Source organism: Epinephelus lanceolatus, chromosome 21 (genome assembly GCF_041903045.1).
Source record: "Epinephelus lanceolatus isolate andai-2023 chromosome 21, ASM4190304v1, whole genome shotgun sequence".
Classification (NCBI taxonomy): Eukaryota; Metazoa; Chordata; class Actinopteri; order Perciformes; family Serranidae; genus Epinephelus; species Epinephelus lanceolatus.
The window spans coordinates 21,737,160-21,760,474 of NC_135754.1; the positions used below are offsets into that span (position 1 = coordinate 21,737,160).

Sequence of the window (23,315 nt, forward strand, 5' to 3'; positions counted from 1 at the left end):
TACCACAGTAGCCAGAACTATAACTATAATATTATTACTTTCATTAATGTTGTTGTAAGCTACTGTCATTACCTGCATCTCTCTCTCTCTCTCTCTCTCTCTCTGTCTCATTGTGTCATATGGATTACTGTTAATTTATTATGCTGATCTGTTCTGTACGACATCTATTGCACGTCTGTCCGTCCTGGAAGAGGGATCCCTCCTCAGTTGCTCTTCCTGAGGTTTCTACCGTTTTTTTTTTTCCCCGTTAAAGGGGTTTTTTTTGGGGAGTTTTTCCTTATCCGCTGTGAGGGTCTTAAGGACAGAGGGATGTCGTATGCTGTAAAGCCCTGTGAGGCAAATTGTGATTTGTGATATTGGGCTTTATAAATAAAATTGAATTGAAATTGAATTGAATTGGTTTCAGACTTTACGCTTCATTAGATCCAGACCAGGGGGAAAAATATGTTGTTGCTTTTTAGTTCTGGTTCGGTTCCTGTTTACACTGACTTATTGCAAACGAACCAAGAGGAGTAAGCATGAAGTTCTGTCAAATGACAGGTCACTTGTTGATTGCCAGTTTTGGCGTTTGTCATCCTGCATCATCAGGAGCCATGTGGGGAAATCAGACTGACTGACAGAAGTTTATGCAGCAACATTTTAATGCTTCTCAAGTGTTGTGTTATTGTAAGCATTGTCAGTAGGCTATTAGTAGACTGCAAATGCATGTGATGAATGATGACTAATATAGGGGCGTAAGTGGCTTACTGGTCAGAGCAGGCATGTACAGAGGCTCCATCCTCGCTGCAGAGGCCCAGGTTCGTCTCGTCCTTTGCTGCGTGTCATTCCCTCTCTGTCTCCTCCTTCACACACTTAACTATCCCATCCATTTGGGGCAAAAAAGCCTGAAAAAATAATTACTATCAGGTACTATCCACAGCTTTGCCAATGGAAAACCAAAAAAGAGCAAGTTGAGTTGAGCAGGGCTGTGCTGTACCGTGCAGGGAGGAATACCAGGCCGGGAGCCAGGTCCAGCCGTCATAATGTATTCTGCAACTTTTTTTTCATTATTATTTCCTGTTAGCCTAGACCTTGCGCCATCACAAGTACATACCGAGCACCCCTCCCCCCCGTGATCTCAGGGGGCCCAGAACCTCTGTTTTTTGGGACAGCAAGGAGAGCAAGGAGTATCCTGAAACAAAGGGGAAAGTAGGCTGACTATTCCTAGATACCTTTCATGTACTGTATGAGTACAAATCTATGATAAAACAGAATGAAAAGGAAAAGTGACAAAGACAGGGCAAAATAGAGGCTCCTCTTTGAGTCGAGGGAATAACAGGCAGAGTTCATCACAGTGTTGCATGTGGCAAGGAGTCCAAAATGCCACCTTATTTGCTGTGAGTGTCTCGCAACTAGAATTCAAACTGACAATGTTGCATGGGAATAATTGACACTTTTTGGCTGGCAGAAATTCAGATGATATGTAATATATGACTGTAAATACAAGACAAATCATCTTCATCCTCCAATCTATTATTAACTTTCCTATGTACATTCAGGGGTCATGATGAGAGAAATTAGTTTTAAGGAAGTAAGCCTAACAGTGCTGAAGAAATGAAACAACTTTAGCCAAGTATGTGATGCTAGTAGCCAATAGTGTCACAACTGAACCTGAATCTGAACCCAAATGCACAACTCAGAGACGGATTAAAGTGCAAATAAACAATCTTTAATTTCAAAGTAACAAAGGAAAATCGCTCATACAGAGGAAAATCTAAAACCAAATCAGAATAACAAAAAATCACTCTTGCGAGGAAAACAACAAGGATCGAGGAAAAGGCTAGATAAAGTATCAAATTAACATAAAACTAGACAATGGCAAAAGCTGAGCAAAGTATCAAAAGAATACATAACCTGATAAATCATAAATGGGACATGGAGGACCTCAGACTTGACGAGACAAGACGAACTGGCACAGGACAAAGGGAAACACAGACTATATGTACCCACACACACAAGGTAATGGGAAACAGGTGGAAACAATCAGGGCAGGGCAGACAATCAGACCGGTGGGAACACACGAGAGGAAGGGGCAAGTTACCTGAAACGAGAGGAGAGTGGGATGTCAAAATAAAACAGGAAGCCACGAGACAACATAGACACAAGACAGAACTAAAAATAACTAACTTAACTTCTTGGACATGACAAATAGATTGATTGTTACTAGGTAAACAAGGAAGATGTTCCCCGGCATTGTGGCTGAAACTTTTGAAAACATTAACCCAAGGTGAAATGAAATGCTGTTTCCTGCTTTTTATGGGAGCAAAGTCTACGTGCTGTTTGCTCTAGATAAACCTGTGATAACATCTGCTAGCTCTCATTAGGGGTGACCATTTTTCTTTAAATTGGCACTCACCAACATATCAAAACCACATTTGTGTTATGCTTTGATAAAGCGTCTTATGTGCTTTTACCCGTAATGTTTAATGCACCATCTCGCTTCTAGCTTCAACACATTCTTTCACTTTTCACTTTTCTCTTGTGTCACTTTGTCCACTCCTTTTCAAAGTTCCTCCAGTGCTGCTATCAGACACAGGCGGCCCCTTCTCTGAAGTCATCAAGTTGACACCCGCTTATTTTATGCGGGTTTCTACGGCAATAACACCAAAACACAGCTTGGATTAATCCAGCCATGTCCAACGCAGTCCCTGCCCCACAGCTGAACCCAGCATGCAGCCGGGAGACGGGCCGGTGGCTGCCAATAGCGATCAAACACCAATCACATCACTGTTTCATCCTGTATCCGGGGCCTTTGCCATCAGCCATTTATCTGCCAGTCTCGCCAGAGTCAGGCCAGGCTGGAACAAACCAATCATACGTGGCTTCTTCCTCCAGTTGTGTGCATTGAAACTGACCCAAAGGTTCACTGTCATTCAGGGGTTTTTCCTCTGGAAGTTTGGGGTGTTAAAAGTCAAATGATAAGAAGTCTGCTCGGCTTCTGTCAGTTTTTTTCCTGCCTACTGAAGCAGAAACAGCTTGAATCTGTTGGAGTTTAAAGCCAAAGTTTTACTGCTGAGTTTGGTTCCAATTCTCCTTCTCTCAACCACTTCCCCTTTAGGTGAAGTTGCACCTCTGTTATTGTCAGTCACAAGGTGACTCTTGATAGTCTCAGTGCTGCATACTAAGCTATTTGATGTGACTTTGGTGTGCGACATCTATTGGGTTCTTTAAAATGAAATTATGTAAGTGTCTTTCCTCATTCATAAGAGTTAGTTTCTTTTATGTATTTTTTCAGGGCATGAATTTTAATGACGAACTGTTTAATTCAACCTTTAACTGAATCTACTTAGACTTAAATACTCATAAAAATTGGCAAAAGTCAAGTACAGTTCACCAACTCAGTACTTACTGATATTTCTAACTTACAACACCTTGAAAAATGTTCAAATTTGATACAGTTTTCAATACCACTGGGAAAAATCAACACTGAGGACATTTAAAACGTGTATCAAAAGATTAATATAACAAAGCTATACCATGTTCACAATGATATTTTTGGGTTAGTAGCAGAATGACTGTAGTAAACATAAACAATAAGAGAGAGAGCGAGAAAGTATAGCTGGCACCTGTGTATCGATACTGTGGAAAATGAGTAGTAAAACCATTTCAAATGTTCAGATTCAGTATCAATGAATCAATATTTACATTTTTTGTCGTACTATTACCCAAACTAAAACATGGTATGATTGGGAACTAATGAAATCTACTCTCGCTCTTATTAAACATACATTTTTACCAATAGTTGACAGTAGTGGACAGTAACATAAGGACATGTACTCGTTCTGTACTTAAGTACAATTTTTACATGCTTGTACTTTACTTGAGCTGCTCTATACCTCTACTCCACTACATCTCAAAGGGAAATGTACTTTTCTTACCACTTCATTCATCTGACAGCTTGACTCACTTTGATTCTACAAACAAAACATATGATCAACTTATTAAATGTAATGTATTGTTATAGATTAAGGGCCCACATCCCTGGGAGAGTCCCTGAAGTTCCCCCCAAATATATATTCTTTAATCTTGTAGCACTAGTGTTGGGCAATACATGTTATGACAGCTTGATTTTGGACCCAAAAGCAAGCACAACCTGGACACAGAGAGAGGTTTAGGACAGTTTATCACGAAATGGCCGAAGACTTGGCAGAGGAGGGTGAGGTAGGTTCCGAGCGTGGCAGGCAGAGAAACTGATGGCTGAACAGTCTGATTGGGTAGCAGGAGACGGAGACGAAGTGGGTCATGGCACGTTTTCTGGTGGTGCAGAGCAAGCAAAAAATTCACAGAACGTAGGCCTTGATGTCTGTATCGCATGGGAGATTGAGTGGAAGGGTCTGGAACTCTGAGCCGGGGTTTTATACTGTGGTGGCTTGATTGGTTGATGAGGTGCAGGTGAGTAGGGACAGCAGGTCAGTAGGGACCTGATGCTCAGCAGCTGCAGATGATCAGGTGGATTGGCAGGAGGAGGGGACCAACTGTCCACACCCAGCAACACACAGAGACAGAATGACACAAACAGGAAACACAAGGAAAGGGAGACGGATATCGTGATATGAGAATAGATATTGTCTTAGATTTTGGATACTGTAATATCATAGTTGTTGTCTTTTTTTCTGCATTACAGTAAAATGATGTACTGTAAAACTTCCAATAGTAGCCTGGGCTATTATTTGTTTACATCGCTGAAATCTATATTTGGGACAGGCCTTTAATTCCTTTCACACAAAACTGTTGCTCAGCAAAGAACAGGAAATACAATCAAAATGTTTATTTAAACCAGTATGAATAATACTACAGCATCGCCGCAATATTGATATTGAGGTATTTGGTTAAAAAATATCATGATATTTGATTTTTTTCCATATTGCTCAGTGCTATTTAGCAAACAATAACTTCTTCAAAAGCTAAAAAAATATATATTTTTTGGAACCTTGATGTTTGCATAACTAAACACAATGTAAGAGGCCATTTTGCATAGTGAGTATGTTTACTTTTGGCATTTTAAGTACATATTGCTGACAATACTTCAGTACTTTTACTCAAGTAGAATTCTGAATGTAGGACTTTTGACTGTGGTATTGTTACTTATATTTAAGTGTAAAGGATCTTGGGCCAGTTGCACAAAGCACCTTAAGATTGCTCCTTAAGTATGACACTTAAGGTTTAGTTTTGCCTAAGCTGAGGAAATGACTCAAGGGTGTTGCACGGAATCTCTTAAAACGTTTCCTTAGTCCTTCACCACTGCCTGTTAATAATACGTGTATCTGTTGTAGTTGTGAATGTCCTTTGCACACTGTTTGTTGAACTAGCAGTAAATAGCAAATCTGTGACAGCTTTATGGTAAAACTTCAGCTTGTTGTGTCTAACTCTGGGTCAAAATAACCATGTTTTAGTTCAGGTGAATAGCTCCAACTGTAATAAAAAAAAAAAAAAGCAAATCAAAAGTGCAGTCACAGTGACCTGAATCTGCTGTCTCCTCTGTAAAGGAGAATGGGGCAGCTGCACAACTGAGGTGCCAAACAGATGAAATCACATTCAAGGAAAGTGCCAGTTAATCTGTATCATGAGTAATGGTGATAACTGTGTTGTAAACAAGTTTTATGAGTTTAGAAAATGCTTTCTCAACAAAGAGAAAGATGGTTTTGCAGTTAGCTAAGCCGGTTGTGCCTGATTTAATGCCCCTTCATTACTTAATCATGTTAAACAAGTAAACACTGTGGTTGTTTGTTTGTTGCCAGTGCAAAGTCAGCATTGTTTTCAGATTAATGATGGGTTTTTAACTAGTGTGCATGACGTGCAACTCAACTTCGTCTGCGTTGGGCAATGAGAAAAACCTTGTAAGAAGGAGTTTGACTTTTTCACCAGTGATCAAAGACATAAACATGCTTGAAATCAGCACAAATATTGCATCAGTGAAAAACTGGATATTTCCTGGAGCATGAATTGATATGCAGGGGTTGTTTTGGAAGCAGGACGGATGGAAGGAGATGACGCAAAGATGAGAGGAAACTTGAAAATGGGGCGTTTGTTTTAAGAAATGAGAAAAGAAGATAGAAGTTAGAAGTCAAAAAGAAAAAGAGTAAAGATTTGAGTTTGTTTTTGGTATTTAGACAGACTTGGATGACAGCTTGAGAGTTTTGCGAACATGCTGGTGATGTAGAATTCTCACTGTGATGTCTCAAGTCACCAGCTCAAACATGAAGTGTCATTCCACTCGTTATTGTTCAGTGCAGGTACTCCTTGCTGCTGTGGGAGAGACAACACTTGGAGAGAAAGCTGATTAGATTCTCCCCGCCGTTTCGAGACTTTCGGAATTGTATCAGCAGCCCTATCTAACCCGGAAGCAGTCTGATTGAAATGAGAGGCCGTGCCTGCCTCGTTAATTAAAATGAAATACTGGCACTTGTCTCTGCTAAGATGTGGCCAATCAGTGCTGATGCAGGACCTCGAGTCTCTCAGAATAAGAAATGCTGCCAGGATCCTGACAAAATCATCTTGTTAAACAGAAGATTTGTTCAGATTTTACAAACTGAAGTTCAATTGCCTTGCTTCTTTGAATAAAAAGCCATTAGTCAGAATATAGTATTATTTCTGTCTATTTTATTCCTTAACTGGCAAATTTTAAGGCTCGTTACAGTTTGTTTTGGTTGGAAATACTCCTCAGAGCCCCCCTTATGAGTCTAAACAATTACCCTTTGATTCTCAACCCAGTCGGCAGAAAAATGTTGCACGTTTCTGCAAACCATGGTTACATTACATTTAACATTTGCACATGGCTATGTAGCTAATACTTGTAGATTAATGTTTCCCAAATGCTGTGGTTAACATGTGGTTACTTAAAGGCACAAAATCCACTTGGTTATGGTTCAGAAGAAAAATCTGTTTTTGGCTAAAAATACCCGATTTTGGCAGCACAATCTCCCACTTGAAACACAGCAATTGGTCGCTACAGGATGTGCAGGATACACAACAATGACTTGTTAAAAAAACAACTGGCTTTGTTGTTTGTTGTTCTTGAACAGTGATCTGCAGCTTGGCAGGCTTCTCGCTCAGATGTCATTAACCTCCAGATGACAAAGTCGTTAAGTCACTTTAGAAGTGCTGTTTGATTTGTATGAAACATACAAATGTGGCATACTTGTGGTTTGCAGAGATGTGCAGTGCCAACGCTGTCTTCTGGCGACTGGGCTGCGATCCCATAAAGACTTGATATCACATCAGTTTTGTTCTGTTTTGATGCATTATTTGCATAAAAATATGTTTTTAGTTCAGTCTCCCTCCTCACAGGACAGACAGGGGGTTCGCAGCTGTGCTTGAGAGCTGTTAGAGATTCAAAAGAAGCTCTATCATTTGTAGTCCAGATGAACACATTGATAGACATGCATGCAAAAACATTCATAGATTCTGCTGGTTATTTCTGGAGGGCTAATAAAAAACATTTCAGGCAAAGTGAAAGAATGAGCCTTTTTTTTTTTCTAGCAACTACAGCCAGGGTCAGACGAGGTAAACAGATGGAGATGAGCACTGATAAAAGACTTCAATAGCTTACAGCTAATATTGCTGGAAACATTTGTTATGTGTTATCTCAGTCGGCAGAAGTAGATGTTGGCATTGTTCATTACTGCAAAACATGAATATGTAACCATAGCACATTTCTAACTGATGCTCCATATGAGCTGACTTTGACGTCTGGAGGAAAAGGGGATTGTGGGTGGCATTACACTGAGGCGAGACACCTGTCAAGCTGCAGGCCACTGTTTGAAACCAACGAAAAATGACTTGTGATTTAGCAAGTCGTTGCTGCAAATGTGGGTGTTTTCTAGTGACCTGTCACTGGGTTTCAAGCAAATTTTAGGCACAGAGCAGTTGTTTTTTGCTGAGACATCGCTGCTTTTCCTGCTGGGATAGTGGCATGAGAAACTGTTGTTTTTGGCTGAGACATTGCTGCCTTTCCTGCTGGGATAGTGGCATGAAAAGTGGTTGTTTTTGCAAAGACGTCACTGCTTTTCCTGCTTGGAAACTGGCAAGAAAACCTATTGTTTTTTGCCTTAGATGTTGCTGCTTTTCCTGCTGGCATAGTGGCACAAAGAACTGTCTTTCTTGGCCGAGACATCACTGCTTTTCCTGCTGGGATAGTGGCACAAAGAACTGTCTTTCTTGGCCGAGACATCACTGCTTTTCCTGCCGGGATAGTGGCAAGAAAACTTGTTTTTGGCAGAGACATTACTGCTTTTCCTGCTGGGATAGTGGCTTGAAAAACAGTGGTTTTGGCTTAGACATAGCTGCTTTTCCTTCTGGGATAGTGGCAAGTAAACCTGTTGTTTTTGCCAGACATCGTTGCTTTTCCTTTTAGGATAGTGGATTGAAAAACTGTTGATTTTGGCAGTCATCGCTGTTTTTCCTTCTGGCATGGTGGCATTAAAAGCATTTTTTTTTTAACCAAGACATTGCTGCTTTCCCACTGGGATAATGGCACAATGAGTGGTTGTTGTTTACTGAGACATTGCTGCTTTTCCTGCCAGGAATGTTCCCCCCAAACCAGGTATTTGAAGCCAAAACGTGATCTTTTCCTAACCATAACCAAGTGGTTTTTGTGCCTAAACCTTACCACACATTAACCACTGCATTGCTGAAATGTTAAGTTTCAACATATCAGTTACATGATAATGTGTTCTGATGATAATCTGTGGTTTCCTGAAACATACCATGCCAACTTTTTTTGGCTTCTGTTTTAATATAATTGTGACAAATAACAGTATAATGGATCCAGTCAAATACAAGTGGTCAGACAACCAGAAAGAGTTTAAGTTATCCCAGTTTAAGGGTTGGCCTTACTTTTTAGTTTCATACTTCCGTCTCAACCTAATCAGGCATTACACATACACCTTACTGATCTGCCAACTTAACAGAGCACTATATCAGACACAGTGTAAGTGGATATCTCAATTGTGTGAGAAATCAAACAAAACATTTTCTTGCAAATAAAGCAAACAAGGAAGTACAACCTCAGGCATGAGGAAGAGAAATTCCCCTAACGTGTGATCTGCATGTTTAAAAACCTCTATCAGCTGTTACTGACTCGCATTGAATGCTGTTAAGTGTTTATTTTATTCCCACCTGAACATTTAATGTGTTTTAACTGCATGACAAAGATGTATTTCTTGAGTTGAAAACACTGCAGCCCTGTAGCTGGCTGATGGTCTCTCAGATTCCTTTTGGCAATTCGACAGAAGTGAATTGTTTATGCTGTGGAGGCTGCGGTCACTCACTGGATGTGCAGTGGGCGTCGGGCCAACCCGTAGCCCACAGAGACGGCCTGCTACAGACCTCCCTGTCCTGTCAGCTGACTCTGTTTCCCAGGGTCCCCCAATCCAAAAGGCCATCAGAGTCAATCTCTGCAAACACACAAGGAGGAGGAGCTGGAAAAATGTTTAGATTCAGACAGAGCAGCCAAACATCAGCAGCTAAACAGCTAGTGGAGCTGTAATAAAAGGTTTAATCATTATAGTAACATTTAACTTTAATTACATCCCCTATGTGTGTGTGTGTGTCCAAAGCGGCGATATTTTCCATGGTGCAGGTCCTCCTACCACAGGGCCTCTCAGCAGACATTGACTCAGCTTGAGCAGGAGTCATTAAAAACAAACCAACTTGCGGTAGCTTTGGGAAAGCCTCTCGTCATCTCCGAAAGGCGAAGCTTACCAGAGTCTGACACCTTATTTTGCAAAAATCCCCCCCCCCCAAATTCTAAAGAGGTCCTTTGATGTGTGGGAGTGTAGGAAGGAGGGGAGAGAGGGCATGAGTGTACTCCCCCACAAGGCCCGGTTAGCGATCAGTTTGAGCCGGAAGGAGCCACTAAAACAGACTGCTGACAGTTTTAAAAGAGTTCAAACAGAGAGGAGCAGTTTGCTCTCCTTATCAGAGTTGTGAGATTTGTTAAAGTTCAATTCTTGAGTAGAGTCAGATGTAGTAGTTTTTTTAAGTTGAATTTTTACTCCCAACATTGGTTAGTCTAAGTTTTAGTCACAGCGGTTTGGTTGCTGTGGGTGCAAAAACTCCTGTCCTGACTCACTGTTAATGTGTCCTGTGTTTCAGTTCAGGCTACTTGAGGGATTTGTTGGTGTTTATGTGTTAAAGGAATAGCTCACCTGTAAAAAAAAAAAAAAAAAAAAAATTAAAAATAAGGATTTTATGGCTATAGTATATATCAGTCTAGACTGAGATGTCTGCCTTCTCTCCAAAGTAATGGAACTAGATGGCACTCAGCTTGTAGTGCTCAAAGCCCCCCCAAAATGCATTTGAAAAACTCCCAAGCAATGTATCTTTCCAGATATCATGACCCAGTTACCCAAGACAACCCAAAGAGCTTGTTGTTAGCAGTTTCATGTAGGAACTATTTACTTTCAAAGTATACCAAACGTACCACTGCTCAGAAGGAAGTGTGCATCTATAGAGTGCTCCAGGGATGACTTTTTTTTTGTAGGCCGACTCAGACGATAGCTTCGCCCTGGCTTCCTCATCAAAAAGCCTGTAAGATGTTTCCACTGGATTTTGAATTATTTCAGAAAATAAAATGTTTATGATACTTACATGTTTTGTACAGCAAGATAATGAATGCAATAAACACCACTTATGGTTTTTGAAGACTAAATGCAGCCACCAGGCGCCAGGTTCGGTGTGATGACGTTCTGTAGTCTCATATTTAGCCACTTACTAGCAACGGTCTTTTTTAAATTACATAAAAGCTTCAAAATTCATCAGTGGGGTATTTACTGACATATTTTATGTCATGGAACAAAGCGTGAAAGTCTCTTAAGCTTGGGTTAACCACAGGCCTAACATTAGGCATCAAACCCATTGACTTCAAGACAAGGGAATCAAGAGTGCTAAAATGCTAACTCATTTTTGAATTTTAGGACTCATTCCTGGAGCTCTTTCAGGATGAGTGGCTTGTGCTCGTGACACCACATTAAAGAAAACATTAAAGGCATCCTCCTTGGCTGAGCTAGTTCAGGTGCTAGGTGCTAGGCGAGCTAGCAGTAGATGCACACCTCCTTCTGCGCGGTGATACAGTTGGTGGGTGTAGTCCAGTAGACTTTAGCTTCATAGGCTACTTAACAGACAAATGTGAAAGTGGTGCCAATCTTCTCGTCTAACTCAGCAAGCGAATAAGTGTAGTTTCAAAAATGTCAAGCTATCAAAATAAGTAAACTAGTAAAATTGTGACAAGTAAAGAATTTATAAGTGGGCTAGTGAGCCAAATTACTTAGTATACTGTCAAACACTGCTGACTGAAGGAAAATGTTTTAATGCTAACTGAGGATAGTACTGTAAAAGTTAACTTATTGACATTATTAGTAACATGTTACTGTAATTGTATGTGCTCATGGGTTAAATGTGTGTCTATTTTTAACATTATCCAAGTGGAAGCTGATTATAAGACAGAGACCCATTTAAAAAACATCAAAAGGTAACGCCCTACATTCTGTGGGTGACTTCATACATCCCGGTATCTAACAACAGCATGTCGTCCCCTCTGATATTAGCCCCACCTTTTCCTTTAATAAAGTCTCTCTTCTTTACCCCACTTCTGTCTCGTCTTTTGGTGAAGTGCTCACACACTGAGGCCCACTGTAGCAAGGGGCCTATTCATGAGGCCAAGAGACAGTGAAGGGAAAGCACAAAGAGCTCCCCACACAGCGGAGAGGGCTGTGAGCTCAGCGCTGACCCCTGAAGGATGTGTGTGGGCTGCACCCAGACACAGAGGCCCCGCCGACTCCGGGTCCCAGGCTCCTCCCCTCCACTGGACTTGACCTTTCACTAAACCCGTGCAACTCCCAAAACAACCCCAAACAGACTGTCAGTAGCAACTGGATGGGAGTAATGACTGAATGACATAAAGTCTGAATGGTTATCAACTTGTTGCCAGCTGAAAACCTCTGTAGAGTCTCTCCCATGTTAAATGCTGGCACACAGCAGCTTGAGGCACAAAAGCCAAGCTGTGAGAATGAAATAGCTAACAAAGTTGCAGCTGAATACAGTGTTAAAAGACAAGTCGTTGAGTTTAACTCCCTAAGCCGTAAATTAAACTATAATATTCTGAGTATTTCTGTCTGGAAACTTCACAGACTTTGTTCTGCTCATAGCTCATCTCTTTCTTGCGGATGGGAACTGTCACAGTTCTGGTCTGAAGCCATTGTTTTAATACTCCTAAATATTTTCACACCAAGACACATTTAACACCATTTAGCAGAAAGGAATTTTTATTTATGCTCCCACCTCTGAGACTCTCTTGTCTGTCTGTGTTTGCAGTGCTGGACCAGCTCCTGATGGAGCTCCACCGCTTCCTGCTCATCCTGGACAAGGAGACCCTGAGTGGGAATGCCACCATCCAGAAGGGCTTGCTGGCTGATCTCCTCAAGTCCTACGGAGCCTCCAATGGTATGACAGAAAAATTCTCTCCAGACTTCTCAAAGTGTAGTGGATATATGTACTGTAGAGCACCTATTTGCATCAAAAAAGATGTACACCAATAGGCTCACTGGATTAAGCTGTGTTTTCCTCACACGAGACACGAGGTGCAAGCCTCCGTAGACGCTGTGTGACTTACGAGTGCACACAAAGGCGATATGCTCAATGTATTATTTGTTCCAATAAGCTCAGAAATGCCAGGGGGCAAATAACTGAAATATTCTGTGGATAAGCAAAGAGTCACAGAGTATTACAGGAAAAATGTTACTATTAAGTAGACTGCCTGGTAGCAAACACTGACATACTGCCAAAGTTTGCACTTCTGTACTGTAACTGTTACTGCCTCCAAGTTATTTTATACTGCTCATGTTGTTTCACACCCTGTGGCAAAAAGCTTCTTCTCAAGAATTTAATGCCATTTGACTGCCCCTCTTGTTTCTTAACAAAGAGTCGTTATTAGAGATCATTACAGACGAACCTTCTTAGCCAGTCTCCCTTTAAAGGCGTCCATGTTGAACTGAAAAGTGCAGCACACAAAGTGGACGCCTAGCTGCAAAAAATTCAGAGGTGCACGACCAAGCATCGCGACAACATTCATAGCCTTCACGCTCAAGTAGAAAGATATGATGATGTCATATTTTGGCACATGAATCTAACGCATACAGTGAGTATAAACCTAGCTTTAGTTTTCTAAACATTTCAGTCCAGAAAGCATCTGAATGAGCCGCAGCTCAGCGGAAAGTACATGCCACACCAGTCAGTAAACTATGATGAGTGCATACCTGCTTACCTAGGGCTCAGTATCGGTATCCGATACTTTTAAGGTATCAGTCGAAATAACCTAGCACCAAGTAGTATCAAAATGTCTCCAGTCAAACAAAACCTGCATTCGATCCTTTTCTTTGCGCTCTTGGTCTGATCCCAAACCGTTCCGACTTCCCATTAGATCAGCAAATTTTCTGTTGCAGACGTCTGTGGAGCCTCTCTCCGGCCAGTTTATCATCTGTTAGCATGAGCTAACACGCAGCAGGGGCTAACATCCAACACCAAGCTATTACACTGCAACAATAAACTTTCTGTTGCGGTCGTCTTCAGAGCTGCTCTCCTTGGTGATCAGTTCAATGTGTGCCTGGTATAACCCAGCTAACACACAGCAGCTAAAGTACCACAAACTAACCCTCACTGAACGGCTTGACTCTGTCATTAAACCCATTAAAAACCATTCAGTAAGATTTGCCATGTCATGTTAACAGTTAGCCTTGTTACTGTGTGTGTGCTGCTGGACGGATCTCACAACTGTCCTTGCCTCGGAGCTCACACTTCTGCAGCAGCAACTACAACCCACACAGTCAGTGGTGCAGTGACGTCGAGCTTGGAGTAAGGCTATAATATACATGTCACTCCATTCACATTAAGGGTATTGAATGAAGCACTCTATTGCTACCTTTAGGGGCCTCCTTGGTGTAGTGGTTAGAGTATTCACACTGCATTCTCACTTTAAATTTATTGAGGAACTGATTTTGGTGGATATTTTAGGGGAATTTTGAGCTTTTTTTTTTTTTAAACACATGCAACTAAAAATAAAGACAATTAGGAAATGAAAGGTTGTAAACAGATGTGATTACACCTCATAACATGATATTAGGAAAATTACAGTAGAGGAAGAGAAAGTTGCTGTGCCTGGTTTAGAAATGAGTGGTTAGATACTGTACATTTTAAAGTCTGAAGGAGAAAAGAGCAAAAGAGCAGTACAAGCAGTGTAATGGCATAGCAAATCCCCCCCAAAATTCCATATGAACTGAAAAAAGCTCTGTGACTTTTCCCAGAAAGTTGTTTGATTGTGTAAACCGCACTCTTTTCTTTGGTTACTTCACTGTAAGACCATCTTTCATTCCTAAGTGTGATAAAATCTTGCCTGCCTTGTGTTATGAGTTGACGTTTACCTCCCATGAAGGCTGCTAAATGTGCAACTCCAACTGTAGACTTTCAGCTCCAGGAAATATGAGTGTATCTTTGTATTTAATGTAAGTATTGGCAAGCTCTGAGATCCTAGTGTCAGTTGTGAAATAGGTATATCTCCTGAAGGTGTTATTTCCAATGAGAGCCTGGCCAAGTAGTCTGAAAGATTTCCTCAGTGCTCCTTATTTATATTTCTTAATGTTTTGGTATTTGTGATTACATGACAGTTACACTGGTTGAGGTTTAACCACAAGTCTTTAAATATGGGTCATTCAAAAGCAGTTGACTTGCAGTTAGTCTGCCTTTATGCAAAGCACCTTATGTAACATGTGGTCATGCCTTGTGTTTCCCACAATTCAATAAGCTTACATTGTCGGCTGTGAAGCAACCTACTCTGGCATTATCTTGCTATTTTAAACTCTCAGTAACCACCATGTAATAATTATACTCTTGCAGGCTCCTATTAACAAATACATTTGGGGTCTTTTATCCCATTTTGGTGAATGAAAACCACACTGTGGTGGCTGGATTAAATACTTTTGCCTACATTTCTACTTCCCTTGCAAAATCGACAGATTGGCATTATTTTGTGAATGTTTGCGGTTATTAGTTTTACGCTCACAAGCAAGAAGTAATCTTGCTTCATCATAACATGATGCATGGCCAGATAATGTATCCTGTCAAACAGCTAAAGACAAGTTTGTTGTTTTTGCTCACTGGCTCTGACACTCAGCATGAATATGTGGCAGCCGCTGGTGGGCTGATGTGATTTATGGTGCCTGGAAGTCAGTTAGTTACAATGTGAACCGGTGCGACACTGAGCCTCATCCAAGCTTCAGCCCCTAGGTGTGTGATTAATTTGGGATAATAAATGACTGCTGCTCCTCCAGAAATATTTCCTTTGTCTGATACTAGACAGTAAAAATGTCCATTCTAGCACAAATCTTTACTTTACACCTGAAATGTGGACTTGAGTCAGACTTGAGTCACAAATTTGATGAGTTTAGATCTGACAAAATCAAAAGACTTTTAATTTGACCAATGACTTGTGACTTCACTTGGACTTAAGCCTTTTGACTTGAAAATATTTGATACCACCCTCCTGGTCCAAAGACTAAAAAGTGAGCATAGCATTAGATCAGGCAGGACCCAATGTCAAGCTCAGCTCACATCCCAGCTACATCACCTGATCTCAAAAAGCCCAACCAACTGATGGAGCAGCTGATTGATGTAAGGGAGTCAGCTGATAGATCACATAATTCCTCTCCATGTAACTGATTAGCGAATCTCATTCAGGGCGCCCTATTTAAACTGCTCTGACCCGCCTACTGTTGCTGTTTCCCCTGCAAGCTGCTTTGCAACCCGCCTCCACCCCAGCTCCTCCTTTTCATGCTATGTCTGACTTATCAGTGTCATTTCTGTTTGTCATTGACGCTGTTCTGTTCTGTTCCTGGGGGGTGTTTGCTGTTGCTCTCCCTGCCTTAGGCTTTCCATATACGTGCATGGAAGGGCAAAGAGGTGTGCTCTCTCAGCCTCAGGCTTTCCTCATAGGCACGTGGAAGGGCAGAGAGGCCCCAGAACAGCTATACCACCAAATGTAATACTGCAAATGGAAATAAAGTTTTCTGACTGAAAGTATGTTGTTTTAAAAAGTGTGCTGTTAATAAAGTTATTTCTCTTAATTTCCTGAATCAACAAACGTTAGCATTATTCATCCCTAGCAAGTTGACACTTGCACTCGGGCACACAGTATCCAATCAAGTTGCAGAAAAGAACCATAATAAAGAGCTTATGTCACGTTACTGGGCACCAGTTGGAAAAAATGGTACCAAAGATAATTTTGTTCACTTAGAAAAACTATGTAATGGTCAACAAAAAAGTTGCACTATTCAAAAATTACAGAGGAGGATGCAAAAATCTCCAACTTTGCTCCATATTTAAAGTTGCATGATGAACAAGGCTAAGTAAACTAGTAACTAGGTAAGTCGATTTATTTATTTTTGGCAGTTGGCTGCATATGTTGAAGAGTGCCTTGAGACTTGTTTAGGACTCAAACTCAAAGTTTAGACTTGGGATTTAACTTGGGATTTGAGTGCAAAGACTTGAGACTTACGTGTAGCTTGTAAAACAATAACTTGATCCCACCCCTTCTTTAGACTGATTTTTCATAACACTTCATGGCACTTTTTACATTCACAGTCACTTCTGGATTGCCAACATGGGTTTTCTGCTCCCTCTGTCTTTCTCTGTCTCTCACACTCTGACACTGACACACACACACACACACACACACACACACACCAGCAGTCATGCTTTTCCATGTTCAGGTCCTGGACTCGTCTCTCCGTACTTCCTCTCCTGGCTCCAAGCTGTATCATTTTTCCGAAGCTGCATTTATCCTCTGGGGACACTCACTTCCTTTGAGCAGCAGCTTATAAATAGCATTTAAACTCTGTTCCCCGAAAATCTGTTTTCACTGTGCAGGCAAAACATAGTTTCAATCTGCTGTTGTTTGGTTTCACCTCACGATATCTATTTCAAAGGAGAAAGCTCCTCCAGAGTATCACTCAAGGTTAGAGTTTTGTTTGATTTCCTCTCAGGGTATAATCTTAGTCAGCTAAAATATTTAATTCAATGAAACAACCTTTCTCAAAACTGCGCTGCAGGTCCGGAACAAATTCCCATAACAGGTTACAGTAACCAGCTGGAGCTTCAGACCGCAGGGTTTATTGTTTGAGAAAAGACATTTCATTCAAACTGTTTATGTGGCAATGTTACGGCGTCGTCTTCGCCAGCTTGTAATTACCCCACCATGCTAAGACGGACGTTAAACCAAACACAGTCTTTTTCTCACTAGGCCGACTTCAGCACTGGTGTATGACATGAGGTTTCATCATCTCTGCTTTTTGCCTAAATGATACCATTGCTCACACTGACCCGTAAATATTTACATTTGAGTGCAAAGAGATGTCAAGTTCAGTCTGTAATGGCAGCCCTGATCATTTGTCCAGCGATGTTTAAGGGCCCTGACACACCAAGCCGACAGCTGGCAGTCGGTCAGTGTTGGGCCATCAGTGAGTAGCTGTCACCCTAGTTTTTCTAGGCCCAGACACACCAAACCGACATCAGAGAACTAGCAGCAATGAAGGCCGTCTGTTGAGTCACCTCTTGTCGCCTGTGTCTGGGCCATAAAGTTCCACTGAACACACCACAAAGACCACAGCCAACAGCCAACTAGCACGTACATTCTCCGCCTGTGTGAGAGGAAGTATCTCCCCATACCAGCAGGTGGCAGTGGTCTATATTTGTCATTATAAAAGGAAAACTGAAAGACCAACAGGACGGATTCAAGATGCTAGTTAACCAGTTACCACATTAGCAACACAACCCAATGTGAAAGAACAAAGGACATTTACCATGCGCTAGCAAACCTATAACACAAGCAATTACAAATTGTTTCTGTTTAAGAGCAAAGTGGCTAAAATAGTAATCTTACCTAATATTACAAGTTTGTTAGGATCTCATGCCTTTTTGACTTGAGCCGTTTGTTTACTTTCCTAACTTCCGTTTCTCTGGTGTTGGACCAGGCAGAGCACTAGAACAGAAACAGTTTGTAATTGTCTGTGTTATTTGCTTGCTAGCACATGGTAAATGTTCTTAGTTTTTTCAACATCGGGTTGTGTTGTTAATGTGCTAAGTGGCTAACTAGCGTCTTGAATCCGTCTTGTCAGTTACCTTTTTTTAATGATGAATACAGACCTGCTTGTACAGAGAGTTATTTCCTCACCCACAGGCGCATAACGTACGTACTACTTGGCCATTGGCTGACGTCTTTGCATTTTGTTTAAGCGCAATTTGTTGGAGGAGACAAAGGTGACATGAGGCGACTGTTACCGGCTAACCCTTTTTCCCCTTAAAGGGCGGTGGCTTTGTGGGTAACCTGTGAGGGTGTGACGTGTACACCTCATGAACGTGTATGTAGAGGGAAGCAGCTGTCTCGGTGTGTCATGGTGAAGACAGCAGGCGGCAAAGAGTGATGATAGTCAGCAGAATCAAGAGTCTAGATGAGCTCAGGGCTACTGTTGAGCCTCATGAGAAGGCAACATTTATTGATTTGTGGTGAAGACAGCAATAAATCCGTTGTTATTGAATGGCACCCGAACGCCTCACCATCCTTCCTTCTGCAGAGTGGTCTGGACCGCTTGGAGCTAGTAACCAGCTAATAACAAGCCAAGCTAATTTAATGTTAATAAGCCAGTGCTCGGAGCCAGTAAGCTGTCACTGAGAGAGGTAACACGGCGCAACAGTTGGCCTTGGTGTGTCTGGGCTAATCACTGGGCTTTTATTGTTGTCACAGGAAACTAAAACTGTAGCTATATTAATAATATTTTCTCCCAGTCCTTGTCTGTGAACATAAATTCCATGCAGATATTGAGCAGAGGTAAAATTTGACTGAACTATTCTTAGCAGATGGACTGAACCCAGGAGCTCCATTGTATATTTACTTGCACGATCTTCAAAACTTCAAAGATACAAGTGGCACAGTGCTCTATCTGTGCAGGCAAGGAGCTTTCTGACTAATGTCTGATGAATGCCAGCCACGGTGACAGTGGGTGTCAATAATGGGCCCATCTGTCTGCACAATAGACCGCTTGTTTTGGGTGAAGTTCCCCCTTTAATCCTGGACTTTTGACAAATATGATGAAAGTTTGTTTGGCACTAAGGTGGAGTCAAATTTTCCCATTGGTTCTACGAGTAGATTCCATCAGAAGCAAAACATGCCCACTCTTCTCGTGATTCTATACAGTTAAGTGACTGGATGTACAGTATAGGAAGATATAAATCTCAAAGCTGTTCACTGCAGTGCAACACAACTTTAAGAAGTTATGTTAAGTGTTAGGGACCCGTTGCACAAAACACCTTAAGTATGACACTTGAGGCTTAATTTCTCCTTTGCTGAGGGACTTACACAGTTGGACAGAATCCCTGAAAAAATTTCCATGGATATTGTTTGTTTGCTTGATCTCACGCTTGTGATGCCGCACAAAGTTGGCTTATAGTTAGATAGTGAAAAAATGGTAGAAGAAAAGAAGACAAGAAAACCATATCGGTCAGAGGAGGAAACGATTATACTTCTGGAGAAGTACAAACACAGAAAGGAAAAATTACAAAGTAAATTTGACCCCCAAATACAACAGAAAACGATTGCAGGAAGACACTGCAACGAAAATGAATTAAGTCAAATCTATGGTGTAAAATCAAAAGTTTATCCACTGGGTTCTCCTGGTTGCAGAACACTCTTCTCAGGGTGTGTTAGTTTTTTTATTTATCACCATAAACTCGGTCATGTTGCAGTTACAATAGATTCAGAGGTACCTTAAGTTTAAGCTTGTTTGCTTAGGTCTTATGTGCAGCAGTCTAGGGATGCCTTAAGTATAAGACCAAAACAAGGAGAAAATCATAAATACTTAAGTGAACATTTTAGGGAAACCTTAAGGAGACTTAAGGGTGTTTTGAGAAACTGATTTTATTTTTAGGACTTTAAGGACAATCTTAACTCAAGGTGTTTTGTTCAACTGGCCTTCAGCTGCTGCACTGCACTTCCATTTGATTAGAAACTAATTCAGTAAATTACTTAACAGCTTTTATCACATATTCAGCAAATTACATCCTAAAATATAATAGATTATTGAAATAAAATTGAATTTGATGAAACATCAGTGTAACGCAACACGTTTGTCTTTTTATCTCCTAATATGATTATTATCAAATGTGAGTCATAGCAGACTATCTATAAGAGTACTTAAACTGTTAGTGCATGCATGTATCACTTTGATACATATTCATCTGGTGTTTTGTCGAGTGGTATTCAAATGGCTTCCTCTAGTTTCTTCAGTTTAACACATTGTTAGCCTTTGTGGTAAGCAGCCACAAAGTAACACTGACTATGCTGAAGTGCACTGCTGTCAGCTGCTACGTTAAACAGCCTTTGTGATCTCATTGCAGGTGCTGATGAGGAGTATATCTACATGAACAAAGTCATTGTTACTGCGAAGGACAAAGGCAGCAAAGGTGTGAGTTTCAAAAGGTTCCTCTTCAAAGTGTGACTGATTCTTGGTGATGTTTTTTTTTCTGAAAAGAAGCTGAAATATAATCTATAAAGAAAGGGGTTTTATTCTTACTGTTGAAAACTAGGGATACTGACACAATGCAGCATTTTTTGCCCTGCCACAGTTTTAGCGGCATGGCTCTATGAAAGGTTATGTCAGTCGGACCACCAATGTGGTACAGACTGAAATTATTCAACAAATGTCAGATGGACTGCCATGGAATTTTATACACACATTCATATTCCCCAAATGATACGGATGTATACTTTGGTGACCCATCACAATTTTACCCCATTAGCCTCATTTGTATTTTAGCATTTTAACATGCTAAAATAAGATGGTGGACATGGCACTAAACATTATACCTACTAAATATCCCTATGTTAGCATTGTCAACTTGAGCATGCTGATGTTAGCATTTAGCTCAGAGCACAGCTTTGCTTAAGTGTATCCTCACAGAGTGACAGAAGCGTAATTATGTTCCCAGGGTCCTAAGTTCCTAAGGTCCTGTTTGCCCAGAGTCCTATGTTCCCAGGTTCTTATGTTGCCATGATCCGAAGTTGCTAAGGTCCAATATTCCCAAGTTTCTATATTTCCAGGGTTTTATGTTACCAGGGTCTTATATTCTCAGGTTCCTATGTTCCCAGGGTCTATGTTCCCAGGTTCCTATGTTCCCAGATTCATATGTTCCCAAGGTCCTATGTTGCTAGGGTCTATCTTTCCAGGTTTCCTATGTTTTCAGGGTCCTATGTTCCCAGGTTCCTATGTTACCAGTTTCCTATGTTCCTAGGTGCCTATGACCCCAGGGTCCTATGTTCCCAGGTTCCTATGCTACCAGGGTCCTAAGTACCCAGGATCTTATGTTCTCAGGGTGCTACGTTCCCAGGGTCCCATGTTTCCAGGGTTCTATGCTCCCAGGGTCCCGTGTTACCAGGTTCCTCAGTTTCCAGGGTCCTATGTCTCCAGGTTCCTATGTACCAAGGTTTCTATGTTCCCAGGGTCTGTGTTCCCAGGGTCCTATGTTCCCTAGTTCATTATTAAGTTAACACACATTAGGACTCATATGGTGTTCATGCCACTTCCTTGTCACTCTCTATCCCTGGAAAAACTTTGGTTTGTTCTGCATATCAATACATCAGATATAGATGAAGAGCCATGGATGGGTTCAAATGTAAGATTAAAATTGATGAATAAGATTGCATGTGAAGGTTTTCGGTCCCTCTTTCCAGGTCTTTCTTCACAACCTTAACCTGTTTGAGCATGGGAATATTTAGATGTTATAGATGTCTCACTTAAACCTGACCATTGACTTTTTTCCTCACCTTAACCTGTTTAGACATGGGAGTTAAACCCTCCCCTAGGTCTCTTTTTTTCATTCCTTAGTTGTTACTTTTTCAATTAATCCATTCTTATAAAAGTTTTTCAATTTCATCGGCTGCAAATAAATTTACAACCATTCTCCTAATGGAAAGAGCAACTATATTTAGACAAAAAACCTGGGCCAGTACAAGTATATCATTCACAGAGTCATGATTTCAGTCCCCTAACCTAATCCATGTAATTTTTTAGCAAGTACAGAGCAGAGGAATATCTTTCACAGGTTCCCCTTATGTGCTACACTTGGGGAACATAGGACCCTTTGTCATGTACCCTGGGAACATAGGAATGACCTCTAGAGCTGTTAGCATGGCTGTAGACTCTTATTGAATGCATTACATTTTCTTTAGTTTAGTTCTCTGGCAAGGCCTTTACAATTTTCACTAAGTATATGACAGTTGAAATGAGTATCTAAGTACGTGTTCAGTTAGGCACTTTGTATGTTACTGCTAGGAGTAATTGTTCACCTGCTGCATTAATCCAGTTATTATGATAACTGAATCTCATAATGTCAAATTTAGCTGCATTGAGTTTTGGATAATCTCTGTAAAGGATGTTTGTTGTGAAATTATATGCAACCTCAAACTAAACTTTGGTATGTTAAGGTTGTCCAAGTAGGTTAAACGCCAGAGTCTACTTGTTATGTCATTGCATCTTATACTACTTAATTTGACATGATTCAAGTGAGTAGCAGACATGAGAGTAAGCTGCCACAAGCAGAGCCCTCCCTCAGCTCCCCTCCTCTCACCCACCATTTCCTGTCTGTTTCTTCTGAGCTCCTCACCATCTGAGACGGACCTGTTTTGTTTGGACAGTGTCGAAGAATGTGGTTTCAGTGAACACTAGACTTAACACACATATTTTCAGCAGCGACGCTAGCAAAGCCGCAAGTTTTCTTTCACAGAGACTGATGGAAAGTGGAGGCCGAGATGTGAGAATTGCGGTTTCTTAATCATTGATCATGTGGTAAACCTTGACATTTCTCTTTCAGCTGAAGCGTAAGAGAAAGACATTTTAGACTTAGACATTACAGTAAAACTTTGTTAATCAAAAAAGACAGCTAAATGAGATGTAGTTATCTCATTGCTATTGCACGCACAATCTATGGGAAAAGATTCAATACAATTGAGCTTGTTCTCCACCCTCATGATGACAGAAAATGGCTCTGACCTACAGCAAACATGACTGGAAATTTTACTTAATGTCCTGAGCAACAAAGTCATTAGCTCCACGGGTCCAAGCCTTTTTTCTTTTAAAAGGATCTTCTGTAGCTAAGTTGATGTTTGAGACAAAGAAAGATACACTGAGAACATTTAAAGAAATGTTGAAAGTGACTGGGTTGAAACTCTGCCTTTGTAT

General features: G+C 41.0%; 1 protein-coding gene across 3 annotated transcripts in view; it reads left to right on the top strand.

Annotated features, from left to right (window-relative positions):
• The window catches only part of afap1l2 (actin filament associated protein 1-like 2), a 67,199-nt gene that overhangs the window by 14,251 nt on the left and 29,633 nt on the right, over window positions 1-23,315 (top strand). For 2 of the 3 annotated variants that reach the window (XM_033611888.2, XM_033611889.2), the window contains exons 2-3: window positions 12,352-12,480; window positions 20,476-20,541. In XM_033611888.2, the coding sequence (XP_033467779.1) occupies window positions 12,352-12,480; window positions 20,476-20,541 (195 nt within the window). Of the gene's footprint in view, window positions 1-3,155; window positions 3,222-12,351; window positions 12,481-20,475; window positions 20,542-23,315 lie in introns of those variants that run through there. The other variant, XM_078163721.1, reaches the window with a different exon arrangement.